Source organism: Lepus europaeus, chromosome 10 (genome assembly GCF_033115175.1).
Source record: "Lepus europaeus isolate LE1 chromosome 10, mLepTim1.pri, whole genome shotgun sequence".
Lineage (NCBI taxonomy): Eukaryota > Metazoa > Chordata > Mammalia > Lagomorpha > Leporidae > Lepus > Lepus europaeus.
Genome location: NC_084836.1, coordinates 39,484,705 through 39,509,284, shown reverse-complemented (window position 1 = coordinate 39,509,284; position 24,580 = coordinate 39,484,705). Strand labels below are relative to the sequence as shown.

Below are 24,580 nucleotides of genomic sequence, written 5' to 3'. Positions count from 1 at the left end.
TCCTTAAAAGCTTGAAGGAATCTTACCAAAAGAAAAAAAAAAAAAAAGACAAAGCAAAACAAAACACTTGTACCATCTCAAGACTTCAAATCACTCTACACTTTACTGTTACCTAGATTAAGATGTGTATAGGAGGAGAAAAAAGCTGGATGGAAATTCAAAGCTGATTCAGTCAGAGTAGCAGAAATAAAGTCAAAGTAATATGTAGAGCATTAAGCTGAGAAGTGATAACTTCAAATGAGGAGGAATCCCAGCTATTCCAGTTTTTCTCTGGGTCAAGAAATGATTTTTCTGGATTCCTTTCAGCATCCAAACTGAAGATCCCCTGATGTTCCTGTTATCCTCACTTTCTTCCTGAGGTACCACCCAGGATATACTTTATCTAATTTATCTCAATAAATAGGAGAAGGCTTTAGTTGGATATTTCTGTGTTCACATTGAATGTGACTCGTTTAATGTATGTGTATTGGATGTGTTCATTCTGTATTAGAATAGATTAAGATTAACCACAGTGCCTCTAGGTTGAGGAGGTCAGTTATATGTGAACTCAGGTGAGGTCAGATGGACTGTGATCCATTTATTGGCAAGACTTTTTCAGACTATTCAGTTCAGGAATTTATTTAGGATAGCACAGTTGACAGGGAGGAATCAGATTTGGTTCAAAACTCGAACTGAGGCGGAGGAAGAGACCAAGACTTTAAAATTGGGAGCACAGGAAGGTGGTTTTTGTTTCTCCCAGAAGCCTTTTATTTTTAAAATGTGCAAACTACAAGCATTTCATAAATAAAATTTAGGAACATAGTGATTCTTCCCTCTGTACCCGCCCTCCCACCTGCATTCTTACCCTTTTTCCTCTTCTCTCCTGTTCTCATTCTTATTTCCTTTTTTTGCGAAGATCTATTTTCAATTAATTTTATACAGGTAAGGTTAACCCTACACTAAGTTCAGAGTTCAACAAATAGCTTGGGGAAAAATAAAAAAACAAACTCTTCCTCAGCAGTCGAGACAAGGGCTGTTCAAAGTCATCGCATCTTAAAGCGTCAATTTCAGTTCTATAGATGACCTTTTAGGTACTGTGTTGGTTACCACAGTTTTGAATATATATTGAAATATGAATGATTAGAGACTGAGGAGCTGGTAGATCTTAAACATGTATGGGTATTTCAAACTATTCATGAGAAATGAAATTAAAAATAAGTTTGGGTACAAAAAGGCTTTGAAATTCACACATATTTTTCCGTGAACTTTTTGAAGATCCTTTGTATTATAGATGATGCGTCTTTTGCCGGGGAGGGGAAGCCACTGTTATGGAGATGCTCAGTCAGTAGTTGAAGGTGAAAGACTGGCAGGCGCCACCGCTCACTTGGCTAATCCTCCACCTGTGGCGCCGGTACTTGGGGTTCTAGTCCTGGTTGGGCCATCAGTTCTGTCCTGGTTGCCCCTCTTTCAGTCCAGCTTTCTGCTGTGGCCCGGGAGTGCAGTGGAGGATGGCCCAAGTTCTTGGGCCCACCTGGTGCCTGGCTTCGGATTGGCACAGCGTGCCGGCCGTAGTGGCCGTTTGGAGGGTGAACCAACGGAAGGAAGACCTTTCTCTCTGTCTCTCTCTCTCTCACTAACTCTGCCTGTCAAAAAATAATAAATAAATAAATAAATAAGTGAAAGACTAAACGCAGGAAGTCCATCTAGGGGTGGAGATAGACCTCTGGTCATTGCATCACGGAGTGAGATTTGCGAAGTAGAACATGCAGAATGGGAAAATAATGTAGTCATCTTGTGTCTATCAGAATGCTTCCCTTTTTCCTCCTGTGGACTTTAAAATGTCAATTTCTTTGAAGTTACATATTACCAGAAAACATTTAGGCCCTTATTTAAGTTTATTCGTGTGGACTAGTTTTAGTTTACTTAGATTCATGACACTGGATGTTTCTGAGATCTAAGAATTTGCCTCATACGTCTTTGTCTTTGCTGTGGCAGTAACTGTGACATTTGGCCTTGTTGGGTCCTCAGAGTATTTGTTCAGTGAGCTCTTACTTCTCCAGTCAGTCCCTCATACTCGTTATTCTCTGAGAGGCATAAAGAGATTTAATGGAATCTGAAATTTCAGTGTTGGTATCTCCAGAATGAGTGTATAGGAAAGATGAGCACACATACAGTAATGAAGTATTTTGGTATAAATCTTGTGTCGTCATATACTTTGTTTCCTTGATATTTGATCTTGAGGATCAAATATGATTATGAGCTCATAAAATATTCTACTTAAAATTTTTGTTTCTCATTGGCATATACAAGACTCACATAAGGTAGTCTGTTGCTTGGTTAGAATTTGCAAATGTATTTATAGGGCGTATTTGCATCTGCACATCTGCCAACCTTGGTGTTTTCAGGTTGCTATATGACAGGTTTATCTGTTAACTGCTCTAAATATTCCAGCAACCACAGCCGAACAGCTTTGCATACATTTCTGTGTTGTTGTGGGCTTCTTTCCTGTTTGGTTTGGGTGCCTGTATTCAAGACAGTTCAAAACATTACACAGTAAGATAATCCCTCATCTGGATGGTGTCCTTTTGGGAGAGGGGGATTTAGTGACGGTTATATTTATCTTACTCCATTTTTATAACATGGAGGAGCAGTGATAACTGAAAAACAGGCAATGCCAAAGGAGAAAAGGGGAAAGAAGCCAAAGGGAAGGATTGAAAGGAAGCCATGTTACGACAGTGACAGATAAGGCCTTTTGTCCTGATGTACATTTCTCATTTTGGGCAACTTTTATTCCTGTTTGTTTGGTGACTTACACATACTGCTTGCCTGAGAAAAAAAATGAGAGAAAGTAATAGAAAAAGCTGTGTGCTTCAAAAGAAATCTGTTAAAACTCTTGCGGTAAAATGTTGAACTTGCTATACCTTTGCCCCTCATCTCATAGTAGTTTAAAGTCGATAAAAAAATTATACAGCTACTGAAGTGTCTTCCATAGAGAGAGTTTCAGAACCAACTAGAAGCCTGTAGCAGGAGACTTCATTTGATGAAATATCCCAAAGGGAAACATTCTGTTTTTTAAAGGATGATTCACAAAGTTCTACAAGTTTCAAGGATTTCTTTTGAGTGAAGAATATGGTTTAGAAAGAACCAACGGCAAAGGAAGACCTTTCTCTCTGTCTCTCTCTCTCTCACTGTCCACTCTGCCTGTCAAAAATAAAAATAAAAATAAAAATAAAAAAATTAAAAAAAAAAAAGAAAGAATCATCTTGTTCAAATGTGTGACTATTCATTCAACTATTCTCTCATTTTGTCAATCAGTCAATACATGAAATGTCTGTTCCATGCCAGGCACTGGGCTGGTGATCCATAGCCTTCTCTTCTAGCACTCAGGTCTGGATGAGATGCACCACTGGGTGGTGACATCCATGCTTTGTTGATGTTGACAAGAAGAGAGAGAGTAGAAGAGGACTGAGAGACATTTAACACCATCTCTAGGATGGGGACAGTTTCCTGGAAGAGATAGAACTTCCACAAAGTCTTTAGGTATTTACACGGAAAAGTAGGAGATAGACTCAGAAAAGGGCTGCAGGCTTATTCTAGAAAGTGGGGATGTCTTCTGCAAAGCCACAAGACAAGATTATTGTTGATGTGTTAGATTTTTTAGAAAATCAGAACCATTTTATTTTCCACCTCTCTGGTGCCAACCATAATTTTGTGATACATTTTACTAAAATACAGTATGTAGTTCTCATTTCTCTTTTACTTTTTTTGACTTAGGCTGAGTTAAAATACACACACACATACACACACATACATGTACACATGGGGATACTTAAAAAAGTTCATTTAAAAATTGAATTTAAAGGTAAGTTTATTTTGCTATAAACAAAATTTTGAAATCTATGTGTACTATGGCTCTTCAAAATATAAATCATGAAAAAACTTATGAATTGCAAATTTTTTTTACTAAGATAAACTTACCATTTAATTTTACTTTCCACTAGCTTTTTGAAGCATGTTACTACTTATGTAAACCATGTATAATAAGCATGTACATGTATGTGCAAATATATACAACTATACTCATATTTATGTACATATGACTGTTTATTGCATGTAAATGTATATGTGTCTGTAAAGCCTTCATTACACAGAAAATGATAGACTTGTACATGAAATTTTTCTTGTCTCAGTATTTTGAGATTTGCCATTCAGATTTTTATAGATCAATTCACACACACACATTTTTAGAATGAAAAATCCCAAACACTATCTTATCACACTTCTCAGTCCTCCTTCATCTTCCTCTGCAAAGCTTAATGATCCAATTTTTTTTTAAATTGCAGCAATGAAAACTGAATACACGGCCGGCACCGCGGCTCACTAGGCTAATCCTCCACCTTGCGGTGCCGGCACACCAGGTTCTAGTCCTGGTCGGGGCGCTGGATTCTGTCCCGGTTGCCCCTCTTCCAGGCCAGCTCTCTGCTGTGGCCAGGGAGTGCAGTGGAGGATGGCCCAAGTGCTTGGGCCCTGCACCCCATGGGAGACCAGGAGAAGCATCTGGCTCCTGCCATCGGATCAGCGCGGTGCGCCGGCCGCAGTGCACCAGCCGTGGCAGCCATTGGAGGGTGAACCAACGGCAAAGGAAGACCTTTCTCTCTGTCTCTCTCTCACTGTCCACTCTGCCTGTCAAAAACAAACAAACAAGCAAACAAACAAAAAAACCTGAATACACTTGAAGCTCACATGTTTTCTGTCTTTATTGGCCCCATGTGTGGTATCTTGTGGCACTCCTTAACTTCAGAAGCAGCTCATTACTTTGTAGATCATAAAGAACCATCTGGGGTGACTGGGCCCATTCCTAGGTGACAAATAATCATCCTATCATTTTGCTTGTGCAGATGGAGTTTTTATGTACCATGTGCATTAGAAGTGGTCGTCCACTGAGAAGAGAGTTTCTCGTGTCTCCTTTCTTATTTTTGAGATAGAAGTCATTTTCATGTCTTTATTTGAAGCACAGATTGTTACTCTGACCTAGAGGTTTTCAAACTCTCCAGAAGATTTTTACGGATTTTGACTGATCTTACATAAAATCCCAAAACAGTGTAGTAGGCTGTGGTGTGTGTGTGTAGAAAGAGGCAGAGGGAATATTAGATTATCTGATGCCTTTACTTTTAAGGTAGGTGGCATTCAAGGACACATACAAAGTAATACAGAGATCAAAAGACTAAAGTACAGCAGGCTTGTGTCTTAGGAGTCAGCACGGGTATTGAATCCATATTTTCGCCTCTTATACAGCATTTCAGATGTACTTTAAAATGCCATTTTTAGTTTCTGATTCATTTTATCTACTTGGAATATATTGATTTACCTTTTTGAAATTGATTTATATGCTTTCAGAAGCTGAGAAGGGTTTCTTTTGCATTTAATATCTGGAAAATAGGGCAAAGAAGAAGCAAAATACCTTATTTTAGTTACAAGTAAATATTTTAATAAAGGCTCTTTTTAAAACTAATCTTTCGCTTTTTTTAACTTTCAAACTTGCCATGAAATACCTACAAATACAACATAAAGTTCTACACAATATCAGATCCTCAGAAATTTGAAAATTGTATCATCAAATACTTTGGGAAATGTTCAAGACGAGTTTCTGATCTAGAGTCCAGATTAATGAATGGTGAATTGATGCTTGACTGAAATTTTTTGTACTTACCCTTTAAGAAAGGAGCAGTAAGTGGTTATTAAAGATCAAAGAAAAACAGAAATTGTGGCTTGCTCTCTCCTTCAGCTCCATTTTAAGTGTTTTTAATGAGAATCATTGCTGACAACCTCTAATTATTTTGACATTTCTGCCTTTTGGGTAATATGATTGCAAGATAAAATAAAAAAAGTACTAGAACTAAGGAAATAATATTGTCAATAAGAAATATTAGCCTTTACATTTTCAAATGCTTTTTCATGCATGCTGTTATTTTTAAATCTCGTTTAAAAAAATTGTCAGATAGATTTAAGCATCCACTAATTTGCAGACAAAGCCACATTGGTAAACATTATTTGAAGAAGTGCCCATCTGTGAGGTATATAGAAATTTGTTACTCTGTCCTTTAAATGTATTGTCTACATTTCCCAAATGAAAGATCTCTGTGAGTGAGATCCCAGAGGAAAGAACGGGCCATCGAAGAAGGAGGTACCTTTCTCTGAAGGGAGGAGAGAACTTCCACTTTGACTATGGCCTTGTCTAAATAAGGTTGGAGTTAGTGAACTCAAGAGGCTTCCGTAGCCTTAGCAGCTCATGACAAGAGCCTCGGGTGATTACTGACGTAGAGAACAGGGTGGAATTTAATGGGGCAAGTAGTTGCTCGGTGTGTGTGGACAAGTACATGTGTGAAGCCCACTGGCAGGGGGCTTAGGGTTTTTAATATTCCCAAGGTGATCAGGAGGGCCAGCTGCATATTAGCCATGTCGTACAACCTAGAAAACAGCTTTCAGATGCCAACAAAGCTGCATCTAATATTTGCCAAGAGACCAGGTGTTGTTGCTGGTAGATAAAATATGTTCCACAGCTTGATACTTATGTTTTATTGGTAGTACCTGAGGAGCACAGCAATTTCGGTGACTAACAGAAAGTCAATTTCTTTTTCATTCCCTTGATTCATGTATGTGTTTGAAAGCTGCAGAGCTCTGCCAAGAAAGTACAATTAATAGCACATTTATTAATTAGGACCATATTTGCCCTTTTATATAAAACAGTTATCTTTTGTATAGAGCAGCTATAACTGCTGTATGAAAAATCCATGAGAATGAATATTGTATTGCATTTAATAGGTATTAATCTGTACAATTGACTTTTTTTATATTTTTGTATCTTATTGAGCAAATGGTGATTAATGTATATTTATATGGAGCAGTAAATGGAGTTAGCTATTAAATTGACCATGGTTCTTATTTATAATGACTCATACCACCAGTGTTCAAATATTAATATTATATTGGAGTTGAATGGGTTTACACTGTTGTGGAAAGGTACTTGAAGCTGATTTGTGAAAGTGATATGGCAAATATATAACCGTGCCAACTTTTGTCCAAGATGCAATATAAGGCAAATTGGTTAGCCTTACATCCTATTTCAGCAGAATTCCAGAATTCGTTATTAAAGCATTCCTCAGGCCTAATTTTGGGCTTCCATCATGCAGTGTAAAGTTGTAATGGGAATCCAGTTAGCATGTGATGAGGTTTCCTCTAAGTTGCTGTCCATTATTTCATCATCTTAAGGAACTGATGTCTGCATGTTAGTCTGTTTTTTAGAAGCATAACTACGTTTTTACATTTCTGTGCACTTAATTTTGAAGGTTTCCATTTTTGTTCTGGGAATAAGTATGAAAATAAAATGTTGATTGTGTGTGCCACCACTGGAAAAATGTTCATTGCATGTGGTTTTGTGAAATTATGTTTTCTTTAAAAGGTCGAGACTGTTATGTGGGAATGATACTGAGGAGAACATATTATTCTCTGTTAAGTGTTGGAGAATGCATAAAACTAATGATTTAACCAATAATATAAAAGCCAAAGTAATTTGTATATTATAGAATGTAAAGTATTTTAAACCAGGAACTGCTAAAGTTGGTGAACTTTGATAATCTGTTAATAAATTGTTTATTGATTTTTAACTCACTTTTTTTTTTCTTAGGGTGTGGTTAGGCCTACTGGGGGATATGCTGTAATGCTGAACTGGTCAATGTCATCAATATATGGACTTAAACCTGGAGAGGTAATCATGATTTCAGACTCACATTACATGACTTTTCTCTGATCAAGATACATGTTTTTTAGGGGCAGGTGTTATGGCACAGTGAGTTAAGCTGCCACTTTGGAAGCCTGCATTACATATTGAGTCCTCCTACCCCTGCCTCCAATCCAGCTTCCTGCTAATGTGCCTGGAAGGCAGCAGATGATGACTTAAGTACTTGGAGATATGGATAAAATTTCTGGCTTCTGCCTGGCACAGCCCTGGTTATAGTGAGCATATGGGAGGTCAACCAGCAGATGGAAGATCGATTACCCCCCCCCCCCCAACTCCCTCACTATAACTGTCACTCTCTCTCTCACTCTGTCTTTTCTACCCTGTCACTTGGCCCTTCAGACAAATACTACAAAAATATGTTCATTTTCTTATCTTCTTATTTCCTAGGTGTGGTGGGCAGCTTCTGACTTAGGTTGGGTCGTCGGACATTCCTATATCTGTTACGGACCTCTTCTGCATGGGAACACAACAGTTTTATATGAGGTAGTACATTTTAAACATATCTGTTTACTGAAACCTTTTGAGAAGCAGTCCTGAAGAGGAACAGAAAAATTTGGTGTAGACTTGAGACCTTTTTTAAAAATGTTTTCTCAGGTTACAAATATGAGTTGAAGAAATGAACAGATATTTAAGAAACAATATCGAGTTATTTCAGTTGAACTGAAGAACAAAGTCAGTAAAAATTAAGTTCTGAAGAACATACGGTAACAGGCTGGATGTGTATCCCTCACAGATTTCTAGAAAGTATTATAAAATTGATACTTGTTTTAGAGCTCTAAAAATTTAAATATCTGTCATAAAACATGACCAGATAGATTCACCTGTTTTTGTCTTTGTAGTATTAGTGGATTTCCAAGAATATGATTTCTCAGTCTTAACTAAAAGTTTCTGACAACAGATTTGTGTATAATGAAGAGAAGTAGAATGGCCAGCTTTATAGCTGACTAGGTAACTGCTTGGAGATTTGAATGCCTATATTAATTTCAATGAAGCATAAAGTTTCTATGTATATTCTACAAACTGTCCTCATATGGCTATTTAATTTTATCAAAGATATGAAAATTTATCAAACATATTTATCAGATTATAGATCAAAATCTTAGAGGTATAATGGCTTAATTATCATTCAAAATGATTTTGTATTTTTGGGACAAAGTTCACAAGATTGAAAAGTACAACAATCTTTATAGTCTTAATTGAATAAAATATAATTCAGAAGTGAAAAAAGGGAAACCTGAGTTGTTTGTAGTTCAGATGGTTAAATCCCAAGGTATTAAAATTTCCCATGATCCAATCATAAACTGTAGGATTGCTTTTAAAAAAATGAATGTGTATATGTCAGATCTTTATTACCATAACAAATACCTGAGAGGAAATACTTATGAGAGGGAGAGGTCTATTTTGGGTAAGTATTTTGGAGGTTCACAATCCCAGACTGGGAGGGCTCTAGGGGTCTGCATGGAGGATGGCAGTGGCAGAGAGCATGCTGAGGAATCAGCACCTGGTTAGCCAGGAAGCAGGGAGAGAGCTGCTGGACCAGCTCAGACTTTATCGAACAACACTTTGGTGAGAACTGCCTTCCAAAGGCATGCCCTCAATGACCCGAGGACTTTCCACTAGACCGAAATACAATAATTAGATTATGTTTCCCCCTTCTTAGTACCATTAACATGATTTTGGAGTTTAATGTTCTACATGAGTTTGGGAGCCAAATCATACTCCGACTATAGCAATATTCAATGACCGACCACTCTCCCACATTTGAAAATTTGTGTTCAACTTCATGGGAAGAATGAAAGCATCATTAACTTGGAGAAAACATCTGAAAGAAATAGGATGAAAACAGCTTCATTTAATAATGAGATGAAAGGGTTGGATAGTTAGTCTAGCAAATAATATGCTCAATATGTATATCATAAGTATTTTTATATTGAATAGTTGTCACATAAAGTAGTCTTCTAATGCAGATTTATAGGGAGTTACATTTTTGGAACAATTTATATGTTTGGTATGGTATTACAATGAGCAACTTCTCAAACATAGGCTCTCTTCGTATAAAATGATCTCTATCAAACAAGGAATGTGAAGCAGTGAATTTCATATGTGGACTCTGGATAAGATGATATCAAGGTCCTTTACAGTCTCAACATTCTGTAACGTAATGCATCTGAAGAAAACGAGAGACTATGCTCTGTCTTTGTGTAGTTCTCCGTGTCCCCATTGCCATGTAAAAGCCATTTACATTCACTTTTATTTATTTTTAAAGTTTATGTATTTATTTAAAAGAGACTGACACGATGTGAAGAGTAGAGTGGAAGAGATCTTCCATCTTCTGTTTCATTCTGCAAATGGCTGCAATGGCGGGGCTGAACCTTGGTGAACCCAGGAGCTTGGAACACCAAATAGGTCTCCATTGTGAGTGACAGAGAGGCCCAAGTACTTGGGCATATTAGCAGGAAGCTGGATTGGAAATGGAGGTGAGACTCTGTCCCAGAAATTCTGATACGGGATTTGGATGTCTCCAATAGCAGCTTAACTTGCTACGTTCCAACAGCTGTCCGCCCACCCCCCTTTTTAAAAAAGATTTATTTATTTATTTGAAAGTCAGTTAAAAAGAGAGCAAAGGGGAGGCAGAGGGAAAGAGAGATCTTCCATCCTCTGGTTCACTCCTCAGTTGGCCTGAACTGCACCGATCCAGAGCCAGGAGTGGCTTCTAGGTCTCCCACATGGGTGTAGGGGCCAAAGGAGTTGGGGCATCTTCTACTGCTTTCCTAGGCCATAGCAGAGAAATGGAGCAGTCAGGACTCAACTGGCACCCATATGGGATGCCGAAACTTCAGGAGGCAACTTTACCTGTTGTGCCACAGTGCTGCCCCCCTCTCATTTTTAGATGGTTTAGGCTTGGCAATACCAGCATCCCATATTGGAATTCCAGTTCAAGTCTCCACAGTGCCAATTCCTGATCCAGTTCTCTGCTAATGTTCCTGGGGAAGCAGCAGCAGAGGGCCCAAGTATATGGACTCCTGCTATCCATGAGGGAAACCAGGGTGGAGTTCCTGGCCCATGTTTGTCTGTTGCAGCCATTCGAGAAATGAACCAGCAAATAGAAGATCTTATTCTCTTTCTCTCTCTCTCTCCCTCTCCCTCTCTCTCTCTCTTTGAAATAAATCTTTAAAAAAATGTGGTTTTCTATCTGAATACCAAGAGGTACTGTGGCAGTCTTTGACAAAAATTTTAAACCATGCATATTGCTTCATATTTTCCCATTATGTTTTTGTACCTTGCCAATTTGATAAGCATTTGGGTGTTGCTAATAATTACAACATAGAATAATCTTGATAAATGTGTTTCATACTGAAATCCTTGCAATAAAATAATTGTCTTTTATTAAAATAACCATTCCTCTTGGTGTAAACAAAATAAACCTTAACACCAGATGATTACATTGAGTTGTCATATTGCTCCTATAAATGTGACAAAGCCAAGGTTACTATTATAAGTATTTATAGTGAAAGTATTAAACTGCTGTTAGAATTGAGAAATACAATGTTTGTGCTGTTTACACTTAGACATTTATTGTTTCTCAAGTTCAAAGTATGGATGGTTGAATGAGGCTTGTTTATCCTTTTTATTGGATTTTTTGATTAATTAATTTTTTTAGAACATAGAAATTTTTAATGTTTTCACCATAAAAATGTTAAATGCTCCAGGATATAAATATATTTACCCTGCTTGGACATTGCTCAATATATACATGTATCAGAATGACACATTGTACCCAGTAAGATGTACAATTGGTGTCTTTTTTTTCCCCAGAGAAACCTTTTATTTAAGGAATACAAACTTCATGCATTTCCTAAGTACAACCTTAGGAACATAGTGATTCTTTGCACCATACCAGCCCTCTCACCCCTCTTCCTGTTCCCTTTCCTATTCCATCTTATTGTTTTACTAAGATCTGTTTTTAATTATCTTTATATACAGAAGATTAACTTGATACTAAGAGTTCAACAAATTGGAAACAAAATTTTTCCCCAACAGTTGAGACAAGGGTTGTTCAGACTCATTGCATCTCAAAGTTGATTTCACTTTATTTTTTAAGCCATCTTTTTTTTTTAGAAACTTCATTAACTTTAAAGAAGAAGCCAAGAATGATATGTCTTTTGTGAGCACTTAGACATAAGTAAAACCTATGAGACATAAGAATATCCTCCACATAATACAGTAAAATCAAGTAAATATTTGATAGCAAGTTTTACTATTAGCTGTAAAAATACAACTCTTTGAGGACAGAGTCCTGCATGGGAAGTTAGTGCACAGTGACTCCTGTTGTTAATTTAATAATTAACACTTTTAGATGGCATGTCCGTGATCGCCCAAGGCTCATGATATGAGCTGCCTAGGCTATGGAAGCCTTTTAAACCCACACACTGTTAATATTTAGTCAAGGCCATAAGCAACGTAGAAGTTTTCTCTTCCCTTCAGAGATATGTACATCCTTCTTTGACCACTTCTTGCCACTGAAGTCTTATCCAGAGAGGTCCTTCCATAGGACACTTTTTGACAAAGCTTCTTGGCTTTCCATGCCTGAAATGCTCTCATGATCTTTTTAGCCAGACCAGAATGCCTTAAGGGCTGATTCTGACATCAGAGTGCTACTTAAAGTGATTATCATTCTGTGAGTCCACTGTATGGACTTCTTCCCATGTTGGAGCATTCATTCCTTTTTCATTCTATTTATTATTATTACTACCACATAATCCTATGTATATGATCACTTTGACACTTAATCCTATCTATATGATCATTTTAACACTTAATCCTATCCATATGTTCACTTTAACACTTAGAATGCTATTTTTACCAATCAGCTTAAGGGAATTTGGGGTCCCATGGAAAGTTTTTAAACTGTATCCTAGGAAGTGATTCTGTAGGAATGTATGCAGAACTATATAGCTTCATGGTTATAAACTTCATACATTTCATAATTACAACTTTAGGAACAAGGTGATTTTTCTTTTTTTTTATCTTTTTTTTTGACAGGTAGAGTTAGTGAGAGAGACAGAGAGATCTTCCTTCCATTGGCTGCTATGGCTGGTGCACTGCGCCAATCCGAAGCCAGGAGCCAGGTGCTTCCTCCTGGTTTCCCATGAGGGTACAGGGCCCAAGCACTTGGGCCATCCTTCACTGCCTGCCTGGGCCACAGCAGAGAGCTGGACTGGAAGAGGAGCAACCAGGACAGAACCTGTTGCCCCAACCAGTACTAGAACCCAGGGTGCCAGCGCTGCAGGAGGAGGATTAGCCTAGTAAGCCACGGCGCCGGCCAAACATGGTGATTTTTCTACCTATGCCTACCCTCTCATCAATATTCCCATCCCCTTCCCCATCCCTCTCTTATTTCCATTCTTAGTTTTTACAAAGATATGTTTTCAATTATCTTTATTTTTAATTTTTTAAGAAGGTTTATTTATTTGAAAGAGTTACAGAGAAAGGTAGAGAGAGAGGTCTTCCATCCACGGAATCACTCCCCAGGTAGCCACAACGGCTGGAGTTGAGTTGATTAGAAGCCAGGAGCTTCTTTTGGGTCTCCTATGTGGGTGCAGGGGCCCAAGGACTTGTTTCATCCTCTACTGCTTTCCTAGGCACATTATCCAGGAGCTGGATCAGAAGTGGAGTATCCGGGACTTGAACCAGCACCCATATGGGATGCTGGTCTTGTAGGCCAGGGCTTTGAATTGATACAGTACAGCACTGTCCACTCAATTCACTTTATACACATATGATTAACTCTATGATCAGTAAAGACTTCAATAAATCATATGGAAAAAAAAAAAACTGTTCAACAGTCAAGACAACGGCTGTTCAAAAGTCATTGTTTCTCAGTGTCAATTTCACTTCTACAGATTACCTTTTAGTTGCTCTTGTAGTTATCACAGGTCAGATTTTTAATTTAAAGAGAACAAATTTCATGCATTCTAGAGGTACAATTTTAAGAAGATAACCACATTTTGCTCCCTTTGCCCTTCCCCACAAACTTTGTCCCATCTATTCCCTCCATCAATTTTTGCAGACATAATTTTAATCCATGTTAAATTCACAGGCTTAATTCACCACTAACTGTAACATTCAAGAAGTAAAAGTAGGGAGGCTACAGTTCTGTAGGCATATAAACAAGTGCTAAAAATGACAATCAGCACAAAGTGACCATTTCATTCCTATACTTTTTCTTGCATTCTGTATTAACTAATACACATCATAGAAAACATATAATATTTGACTTTTTGAGTAAGCATAATTGTTTTCAATTACATTCTTTTTGTTGCGAAAGACAGATTTCATTCCTTTTTAGCACTCTGTAGAGCATATTTACAACATTGTCTATCCAGTCATCAGCTGATGGACATCTGGGTTGATTGTGTATCTTAGTTATTGTGAATTGAGCTACATGTGTGTCCAAATATCTTTCACAGGATGAATTCATTTTGTTTGGGTGAATTCCCAGGAATAGGATGGCTGGGTCATATTGTAAATTTATTTTCAGCTTTCTGAGGAATCTTTATACTGTCTTCCATTGTGGTAGTAATAATTTACATTCCCAGCAGCAGTGGATTAAAGTACCTTTTACCTCACTTCCTCATCAGTATTTATTTATTTTTTATTTTTTTTATTTTTAGATGGTAGCTATTCTAAATAGAGATAGGTGAAGCCTTGTAGTTTTGATTTGTATTTCTCAGCTGGCCATTGATCCTGAGCATTTTCTCATTGTCTGTTGGCCATTTGGATTTCATCCTTTGAAAAATGCCTGTTCATTTCTTTTGTCCATTTGTTAACTGGATTGTTTGTTGTCGTTGAGTTTCTAGAGCTCTTTATATATTCTGGATATTAATACTTTATCAGTTTCACAATTTACATATATTTTCTCCCATTCTATCAGTTGCCTCTTCACTTTTTTGAATGCTTCCATTCTGTGCAGAAGCTTCTTAGTTTGATGTAATCCCATTTGTCTACTTTTGCTTTTATTGCCTGTGCTTCCATGGTCTTTTCCAAGATGTCTTTGGCATGAAATAACTATAAAGTGACCAAACATGCGTCTTAGGAGTTCCTGAAGGTATAGAAAGAGAGAATGTATTAGAAGGCCTACACAGTGAAATAATAAAAGAAAGCTTCCTTTCTTTGGAGAAATATAGGAACAACCAAGTACAGAAAGCAGGTAGAACTTCTAATAAACATGATCAGAATAGATCTTTACCTTAAAAAAGCCTTAAATTCAGAATCACAGTGCATCACATACACTAAGCACTCAGTGAATATATGTGGAACTTGATTGAAGTTTACTCTGCATTCTTTTTCTCCCTGATAGCTTTTTGTTCTTAGACCCTTTCTTGTTTTTTCTGATCCTGAACATTGGAACTTCAGCCATCTTTTCTCACTCTGCTTACATTTCCTGGTTAATCTCCACATAGTTCATATTTGTCATTTTGAATTCTAACAAAAGATTCCTCTTTCTTTATGGCTTTCTGCTGAGCTCCAATTTACTGTGGACATCTCCTGATGGTGAAAGCATACATTGTGCTCAAGATGGCATGAACTGATGTCTATCAATTTCTCTATAACCTGAAAGATAGGTTTCTTTCTATGTACTCTGTAGTTTTGTTAATGCTACTTCCATCAACACAGGCATACAAACTGAGTCAGTCTGTTAATGGTTATAACTTTATTATCCTTATATTTCATGCTCTACTGTCCATTACATCTTTTTGAATATGTTTTAGTTTATCTCAGAAGTGTTCCTTTTATGCTTCCTTCTAAATATTCAAGAATGGTATCCAGTCAATATAAATGAGTATGTCATGTTGATATTATGTGTTTGGGCTTCTGGTCTGATTTATGTCTGCATTCCAGTCTAGTCTAGGAGACTTTCCAATAGATACTTGCAGCTTTAACAGATTAAATCTTAAATATAATATACTGAACATTAGAGCTTAAATATCACTGAGTTTCTGATTTTCTTTTTTTTTTTCTCCCCTCTCTTTCTCATCTCCTCCTTGCCTCTTTTCTTTGTGTTCCTCTGGCTGATTGAAAGGTGCTTTACTCCACATCTAGGTTCCTACCATCTTACACAATGCTGTCATTTTGTAAACTGAAGGCAAAGAATGTTTGTCGTTTCTTGGTACAGTACCTTCCAGAAGGTTTATAAAGGTTTTTGAATGGATGAACTACTTTTAAAGATTTATTAATTTGAAATGCAGAGTTACAGAGGGAGAGAGATTCCATCCACTGTTTCACTTTCCAAATGGCTGCAACAGCCAGGTCTGGACCAGGCCAAAGCCAAGAGGCAGAAGCTCCTTCTGGATCTCCCATGTGAGTGACAGGCCTGAGTGCCAGGATCACCCTCTGCAGCTTGCCCAGGCACATTATTAGGGAGCTGGATTAGAAGTGAAACAGCCAGGACTTGAACCGGCACCCATATTGAATGCCAGCTCTGCAGAAGGCAGCTTAACCCACTATACCACAAAGCCATCCCAAATGAACATTTTTAAGAGAGTTAATTGACAACTTGAACATGCAAAATGCTGGGGCAACTTGCCTGATTGATTGTGCAATACAAAACAAAACCACAAATAATCCTGACTTGTCAGAAGGCCAGCAAATGCAAAAAAAGTTGATTTCCACAAAATAATTGTCTCAGTTATGCCCCAGTTTTGGACTGTTTACCAAAAGAATACTTAGCATTGTAAGTAATATTTTATATAGGAAGCCAAAATATTTTCTTAAAATTATATAGCAAACAAAATTTAGCAGATCATTTATGTACTTCTCATAGGATTATGTTTTCTAAAGATATTATATACAGGTCAGTACACTCAAGAGTTTGTTTTCATACTTGACAATATCACATTTTAAAGCTATAATATAAACAGTGAATTGATGTCTGACATTTTTTTCCCTTAGCATTGAATTCTTATTTAACAAGATTGATGTTCTGAAGTGTTAGGAGATTTGTAGTTTGTCTTGCATCAAATCATGTAGAGGCCGCCGCTGTGGCTCAATAAGCTAATCCTCCGCCTAGCAGCGCTGGCACACCAGGTTCTAGTCCCGGTCGGGGCACTGGATTCTGTCCCGGTTGCCTCTCTTCCAGGCCAGCTCTCTGCTATGGCCTGGGAGTGCAGTGGAGGATGGCCCAAGTGCTTGGGCCCTGCACCCCATGGGAGACCAGGAGAAGCACCTGACTCCTGCCTTCGGATCAGTGTGGTGCGCCAGCCGTGGCGGCCATGGGAGGGTGAACCAATGGCAAAGGAAGACCTTTCTCTCTGTCTCTCTCTCTCTCTCTCACTGTCCACTCTGCCTGTCCAAAAAAAAAAAAATCAGATAGAATCCAACAGACATTTGATAAAACATCTCTCTGTATGCAAATACCTGTGATACTGTTTGAGTGAATAATGCATAGATCTCTATTTCTCAACAAAGATTACTTTTTTGTATTTTGTAATTTAATACGAATCTATAACTGCTTCAGGTGAAAATCCCTCAGATATGCCTACAACCATATTGGTCATTCAGTTGAACGTATAGATGCATCAGCTACCCTACATTTCAACATGGAAAAATGCAATGGCAATTTAAAAGATTTTCTTTTCTGGTCTGAGACTTGAAGCTTTCCATGTGCAGGGTCAAATGGGTGGGAAATCATGGTTTTCTGTGTGACTTCACCTTCCTGATGAACACCATGTTTTAACGCACTTTTTTTTCTTTTTTCCAACATTTTATTTAAGCTACTTGGGTCTAAATTCTTTTTTCACCATTAGTCTAAAATACCTCTTTGTCGTTGTTAAACTCAATTTTGGTTCAAAAATCACAGCTGATTCATAAATGTGCAGAGCGAGCTATTGTCACCTGATTCCATTCTGAAAATTGCTGAAATCAATGTGGCTACTACCGGCTATCTGGGAGATTTGAAGGATGCAGGAAGAAATGAGGGAGGGAGGGAAATCGCAGAGAAGGCGGAGGGAGCGATCACACAGTATTCTGAGTACTCTGCACTCACCAGGGGTACAGACAAAAGATGACCTGTTAGGAGGGCAGGGCTTGGGGGAAGAGGGCGGGGCTTGGGGGAAGAGGGCAGGCCAGCAACTACTAAGGGTGAGGGGGCTGAGGCAGCCAGGGCAGATTTCTCTCAGTAAAACAACAACAAACATCCTTGACCCTCTTGTCTCCTTGCAGCTACAACACTGGCTTTTCATCTACACAGTTCTGTTTCTTAAACTGCAGTTCTCCGGTCAGCCTCATTCCTACTAACAACCTTTTGTAATGTTGCTTGGCTTCTCAACAGCATTTGCAAATGAGGAAAGTTCAACCCATCTTTAATCGCTTTACTTTGTGAAGAAAAATGCGCTCCCATTTCCTTACCATTTTTGGGAGTGCTCCTGCCTGCCACAGGAAGTTTGCCCCATTCTCTTTACTTGAAATATATGTGAAATTGGAGAAGACCCCCTAAAATCTACACTGAAATGTGGCCCTTGGGAGTTCCCCAGCAGTGCTATCTGGGGTGCCACATGTGCTACCGGAATTTGGGTACCATACGATTTCACCATAAGCTTATTAATAAATCCCCAATATTAATAAGCCCGAGAGGGTTCTTGCCTAATATTTAGAGAAGAATTCTAAATACTGGCACAGATAAACGAGGCAGCATGGTACATGTTAAGGTTTTATTTAGTGAGAAAGATGAACAGGAGAGTGAGAGCTTTATTTAAGAGAGAGAGGTGAATAGGGGTTCATACCAAGCACCAGGAACCAGCCACGTAGATGAGCAGCTAGGCCAGGAAGCCTAGGGCTGGTGGCCCAAAGGCCATGTGCCCTGGAGGCGCAGGGCTACAGCAAGCCCCCTCCTGACAAGAGGCCAAGGAAGAAGAGAGGGCCGGGCCACACCATGTCCCAGCTTTTAACCCACTTCCAAAGGGGAGTGGCTAATTAACCTGATTGGCTGGTGGGCACCTAGGTGTGGCCAGGGAGGGGAATGAGGCCACACAGGGGCGTGGCGAAGGCATCAGGGGCATGAGGTCACACAGGGGCGTGGTGAAGGCGTGGTCTTCCAGTTCACAAATCTAATCAATTTTAGCCTGCATGCCTGCCTACTTCATATGTGTCTTATCCTTTAGGTCTCAGCTCAAGATCACTTCTTCAGGGCAGCCCTCCTTGACCTCTCTAAATCTTATCAGCTCCTCCTGGTCTCTCTTCACCTTGCATTCTTTGCTGCCTGGTGTCATCGTTACAGTTTCACATGGGTTTTTAAGTGCCTGTCATGTGTTTGCTTGCTCTTTTCTGTTCTAAATCATCCCAGAGAAGGAATCAGTTCATTTTTTGCTCACTGTCAATTCTTAGCTCCCAGGTTTGGTCTGAACACATTCTCAGTTCCCAAGAAATATTCATTAAATAAATGACTGAATTAAGATGTCAGAAAAAATATTTGACTTAGGGATTAAAGGGAGGAAGTAATTTCCTGTTTCATCAGAAAACTTCATGAACAGTGATCAAATTTTTATTAATTGAATTGGACATATTTATATTACTCATACCTTGAAGCCAAATTGGACCAACTTGGCAAAATGCAGAAACCACCAATTCTGAATAATTCACTCCTTATTTATGAGAGTTGAGATTAAAACACACGATACCTCTTCTGATAACTATATTATTAATGGATGTTTGATTCCAACAGATTTAACTCTAATAACGTATGGACAAGGACAGATGCTTGCTATTACAGTTTTACCAAAGAGGAGGGATGAGCCACAAATGATCTTTTAATATTAGAGATTCAACATAAACCTACATCTATTAACCTGCTGTGACTGGGCATGCACATGTGTATTCCAACAGGTGGTGATTATACACAAATGTGGTTCCTGGCCTCTTTTTCAGTTAGCACTTGCACCTTTTTCTTGTCTGTCATTTGCAGAGTCAAAACCAATGCTGTTTCTCAAGAGCAAACATCCTCCCAGCCCTTAACATTCTGCTTTCACTTGATGTATTCCAGCGGACAAATATGTGTCTTGTGGACACGTTTTAATTTCACAATAAAATGGCAGTGGTATGGTTAGGAAATCAGCTTACTGTTCCTTGGCTAAGATGTTACCTAGGTCCTAGGTCTAGAATGGAATATTAGTAATTACTGTTCTCCTTAAATCTAGCTTGTAATTAAGCCACAGACTAGTATACTTCATCTGGTTATGGAATTGTAATAATGGTCTTTTTTAAAATCCTCAAAGAATGAAAGATTGCTCTCATTTTATATTTATTTGCATTTCAAAAATTTATATTTCACAGTACCAAGCAATTACTATAGAGTGGTATGCTCACTAGATGCACCAGGATGGATGGCCATTTGTTGATAATTCAGTAATTAAATTTGAAGGAATGAACTATACTCTGCCTTCTCAGACAACACATTCTTTTAAAAACATATATAAGATTTAAGATTCTGAATTGTGGTTGAGAAGCATGGTCACTGGACTGGAACTATTAATATCTGTTATTTCAATTACTCTGTCTACCTATAGTTCAGCCTCTTTGGGAAGCTATTTTTGCATCATGAAAATTAGAGGGTTGATAAATATTCTTCCAGTTTTCATTTCTGTAAATCTTTTCCATGTGCTTTTTTTTTTTAATCAGTAGTATATAAATTGCTTGGTAATTTGCTCAGATTTTTTATCTCTGAAATTCATGCCTGTTTCTTTTCCTGGTGAGAGATGCTGATTCTTCAAATGTATTCAGCTGAAGAAAAAAGTTTCATTCTAAATCAATGGGAATTATTAGTGTTTGAGAGGAAATGTAGTAGTACAGACTGCTATGGTATTGTTTCTCACCTTCTGTGTATTAGTTGTTTAGCTTCAGACAATTTGCTTGACTGCTGTCTGCTTCAATTTTCGTATCTATAAGTTTCAGTAGTAATAATACTTCCTTATTTGACATTCAATTGGGTAATCCATGAAAAGCCTTCAGAATAGTTCCCAGGATAGACTAGCACAATACTGATATCTATTCAGTCCTACCTCGAAAATACAAATTTGTTCTTTCTCAGAATAGAATTCCAAATTATAAACATCAACCATTCACCCCTGCAGTCCAGCTGTTATAAAGCTTGAATGTTTACAAACTCCATATATATTTTTTCAAAATACGTTTGTCCTCAGAACACTGACATAGTCATCAGGGCGCTAGAGGCAGCTCCCTTTGGGGCCTGTTAGTTCTTTTCTAAGCACCAGGCAAAGCAATCAGCACACAGGGCTGTGTTGATCCTGCTACTACCAGCTTTGAAGAACGAGCCGCCAATGTGGAAAGTAACCCAGTGGTCTTTACCCTCAAGGATCTGCCTTTGAAGAGTAGAATTTGTAAGGGAAATAAGAGTGACCTTGAATGCTTTCATAGGTGAACAGTAGAGCACAATTCATGGTTAATTATTATCCAAACATTTATTTTTTGATGAGCTTTGTCATTATTAGTCTTTAAATTACATGTGTATTTTTGATAAAAATTAAGCTTATCTTTTAATTACCTGTTACATGAACTTTTTGAAGTACCTTGTGTTTTCACACATGTAAAATATGAGTAATTATCACCTTATATACATGAACTGAAACGTTAAGCCATTTCTAAGTCTCATATTTCAGACTGTTGAGGTTGACATCTATTTCCAAATTCTTTTTGTATTTATGTTTTAAAAATTTATTTGTTTGAAAGGCAGAGGGACAGAGGGAGAGGTACACCATGAGGGAGAGGGAGAGTTGGAGGAGGAGAGAGTCTGAAAGGGGAGAAAGTGGGATTTTCCAGCTGCTGTTTCACTCCCCAAGTGTCCACAGTAGACGGGTCTGGGTCAGGCTAAGCCAGGAGCCAGGAACAACAACTAGGTCTCCCACATGGGTAGCAGGGTCTCAAGTAAATTGGTCATCTTCCACTGCATCCCCAGGTGCAGTAGCAGGAAGTCAGATAGGAAACAGAGCTACTGGAACTCGAACTGGCTTTCCAATACGGGATGCTGGCATTGAAAGCAGCAGGTTATGTAGCTGCACTAAAGTGTTGACCCTAACTTTTATGTTTAACACTCTTGCCAAATAATCCCTAAGGTGTGTTCAGTGGACATGTTTTCTTCTCTGTTCTGCACTGGATCTGTAATTTTTCTCTGCTGTAGTTCTGTATGTGGACCCGTGAGGTCCTAGCCTCTCCCAGACTTTTTGATAATGCTGTTTTTATTTGAATGTAGTTATCTCCTCCTCACTAGAATTTTACATTTTTGCCTATGTTAACTTGTTTTCCCTAACTTGTTTACTTTTTTTTTTTTTTGAGGATGGGGTTTACATTTTTAAGGACATGGATTTTTACTTCCTTTTGAGCCCAATAGTCATGGTTTTGCTAACTGTTGAACTAAATGGATAGTATCATAGACCTTTTCTATTCTTATGCGATGGATTTTTTTTTTTTACAGCAATTTGGTTTTCTTAATGTATGGAATGAGAAAAATGATGACTCACTTTTTACTCTGATTCAAGTTGTATATTTGATCTCAATGGGAAAAGTTTATAAAACTGATGGCATCTACTATATATCTCAGTTGGTTTGAAGAATTTTTTTTCTAGATTTATTTATTTGAAAGTCAGAGTTAGACACAGAGAGAAGGAGAGGCAGAGAGGGAGAAAGAGAGGTCTTCCAACTGCTGGTTCACTCCCCAGTTGGCCACAATGGCCAGAGCTATTCTGATCCGGAGCCAGGAGCCAGGAGCTTCCTTCTGGGTCTCCTACATGAGTGTAGGGGCCCAAGGACTTGGGCCAACTTCTGCTGCTTTCCCAGGCCATAGCATAGAGCTGGATCAGAAGTGGAGCAACTGGGACTCAAACTGGCACCCATATTGGTTGCTGGCATGGCAAGTGGCGGCTTTACCCACTATGCCATTGCGTGGCCCTCTGAAGATATTTGTTTTTTGAGTTTAATTTTTTCTCTGTGTGCCTGTGGTTGAGACTGGAGCAGGCAAGTACAGATATTGTCACAACTATATGCACAGTATTTATTGGTGCTTACTGTGTGCCTAATAGCATTCTAGGGACTGATGGGGAACCAGAATAAGTATCATATATTGTCCTTGCACTGAAGCAGCTGACAACATAGTCAAGTAATTAAGACCGATATAAAGGACAGAAAGCAAATAAATAAAAGACACATCTTAACCGAGAAATCTCTTAGGCTGTCCAGAAGGTATAATTTGTTTTGTGTAAACTGCAGTGAACTGTAACCCATGAAAAGTGCTCTACATTTAGTAATTGTACCTGGGTTCAAATATCTGTCCCCTAGTCATTTAAAGATAATTTAGGAAGAGTAGATATGGAGAACTTGGTGGATGATACAGTAAAAATAATAATAGCTAAAGCTGTTGATTGTTCAGTAACTGGACCCCTTCTAAGCATGAACCCATTTGGTTGATATTTTGAGTTGCCTTTTTACAGCTGTGGAAACTAAAGATTATAGGCATTAAATAATTTTACCAGTAGTACAACAGTAATTTGTTTTGTACAGTATCTGACTGAATTTCAGAATACATGAGGAATAGCTGGGATTTGAAACAAGATTTTCTGGCCCAGAGAGAGGTCTCTTGTCAATTTAGAGGAGAACAATGGGAAGCTGTTGAGTTTCCCCCAGATAGGTGGCTCGCACCAGAGTGATCTGAGCATTAAGGAGGAGGCAGGTGAGTATTGTAAGAGAAAGGTGAAGAGGAAGTTGAAAATAGCTGTGACGCCTTTGCCTAGCATTACTGATGAAATAGCAGTTAACAAGTCAAGTACCAGTGTCAGTGTTTGTTGGTGGAGAGGGCAAGAGTACTTTGGGTTTTGGCAATGTAGACTCTGAAGGTACTACTCAGACATTTGCATAATAATGGTAAATCATGTTGGAATTCAGAGAATCAGAAAGGCAAAATGTGCTGAAGAATAAAGGAGGGGCTGTTTCCAGAAGGTGAGGAGTGCTAGCATCCCATATGGGCACCGGTTCAAGTCCCGGCTGCTCCTCTTCCAATTCAGCTCTCTGCTGTGGCCTGGGAAATCAGTAGAAGATGGCTCAAGTCCCTGGGCCCCTGCACCCATGTGGAAGACCCGGAAGAAGCTCCTGGCTCCTGGCTTCAGATCGGTGCAGCTCCAGCCATTGCGGCCAACTGGGGAGTGAACCATTGGATGGAGGACCTCTCTCTCTCTCTGCCTCTTCTCTCTAGTGCCAAGTGCTGCTGAGAGAAGTCTGATAGGGCAGCTTAGGGGGACTTGGTGTTGAGGTGTTAGTGGTCACATTTATGGGAGCAATTTCATAGGCAGGTTTTTCTTTCCAGCCAGGAGAAAATATAAGCATGCTTGGAAGTTGTTCTGGGCAGTATATAGTTGGTATGAGTTAACCATGCTTTGTGCAACCCCATGCTAGACTATATGGTACATATGGAATAGGTACGCTTTACTTCCTGGGAAGAATCGTGAGTGTGATTAAGCAATAATTTTTGAACTTGTCTGCTTATAGCAAAGTCCAACTAATCACTATGAATAAGGAAAATCTTAATTTGTCCAGCATAGAAGAATTCAGAGGTGAAAGTAATCTTTTTAGGAGCTGTATGATGCAAGCTGTACTAGGGGTAGATGCTCTCTGTGACTACTGTGGGTGCTAAATATGTCAGTTCCTAATTAGCTGAGCACTTAGTCTGCAGAATTACCAGTTCCAGTCCTCTGCTTCGTTTACTTGACACTAATACTTCTGGAAGGAAGCTTCTTTTTAGAGGGA

The 24,580-nt window shown here is 38.6% G+C and overlaps 1 protein-coding gene across 2 annotated transcripts in view; it reads left to right on the top strand.

Annotated features, from left to right (window-relative positions):
• Positions 1-24,580, top strand: part of ACSS3 (acyl-CoA synthetase short chain family member 3) — a 353,512-nt gene that overhangs the window by 234,095 nt on the left and 94,837 nt on the right. For both annotated transcript variants that reach the window (XM_062203158.1, XM_062203157.1), the window contains 2 exons: positions 7,664-7,744; positions 8,165-8,260. In XM_062203158.1, coding sequence (XP_062059142.1) covers positions 7,664-7,744; positions 8,165-8,260 — 177 coding nt within the window. The remainder of the gene's footprint in view (positions 1-7,663; positions 7,745-8,164; positions 8,261-24,580) is intronic.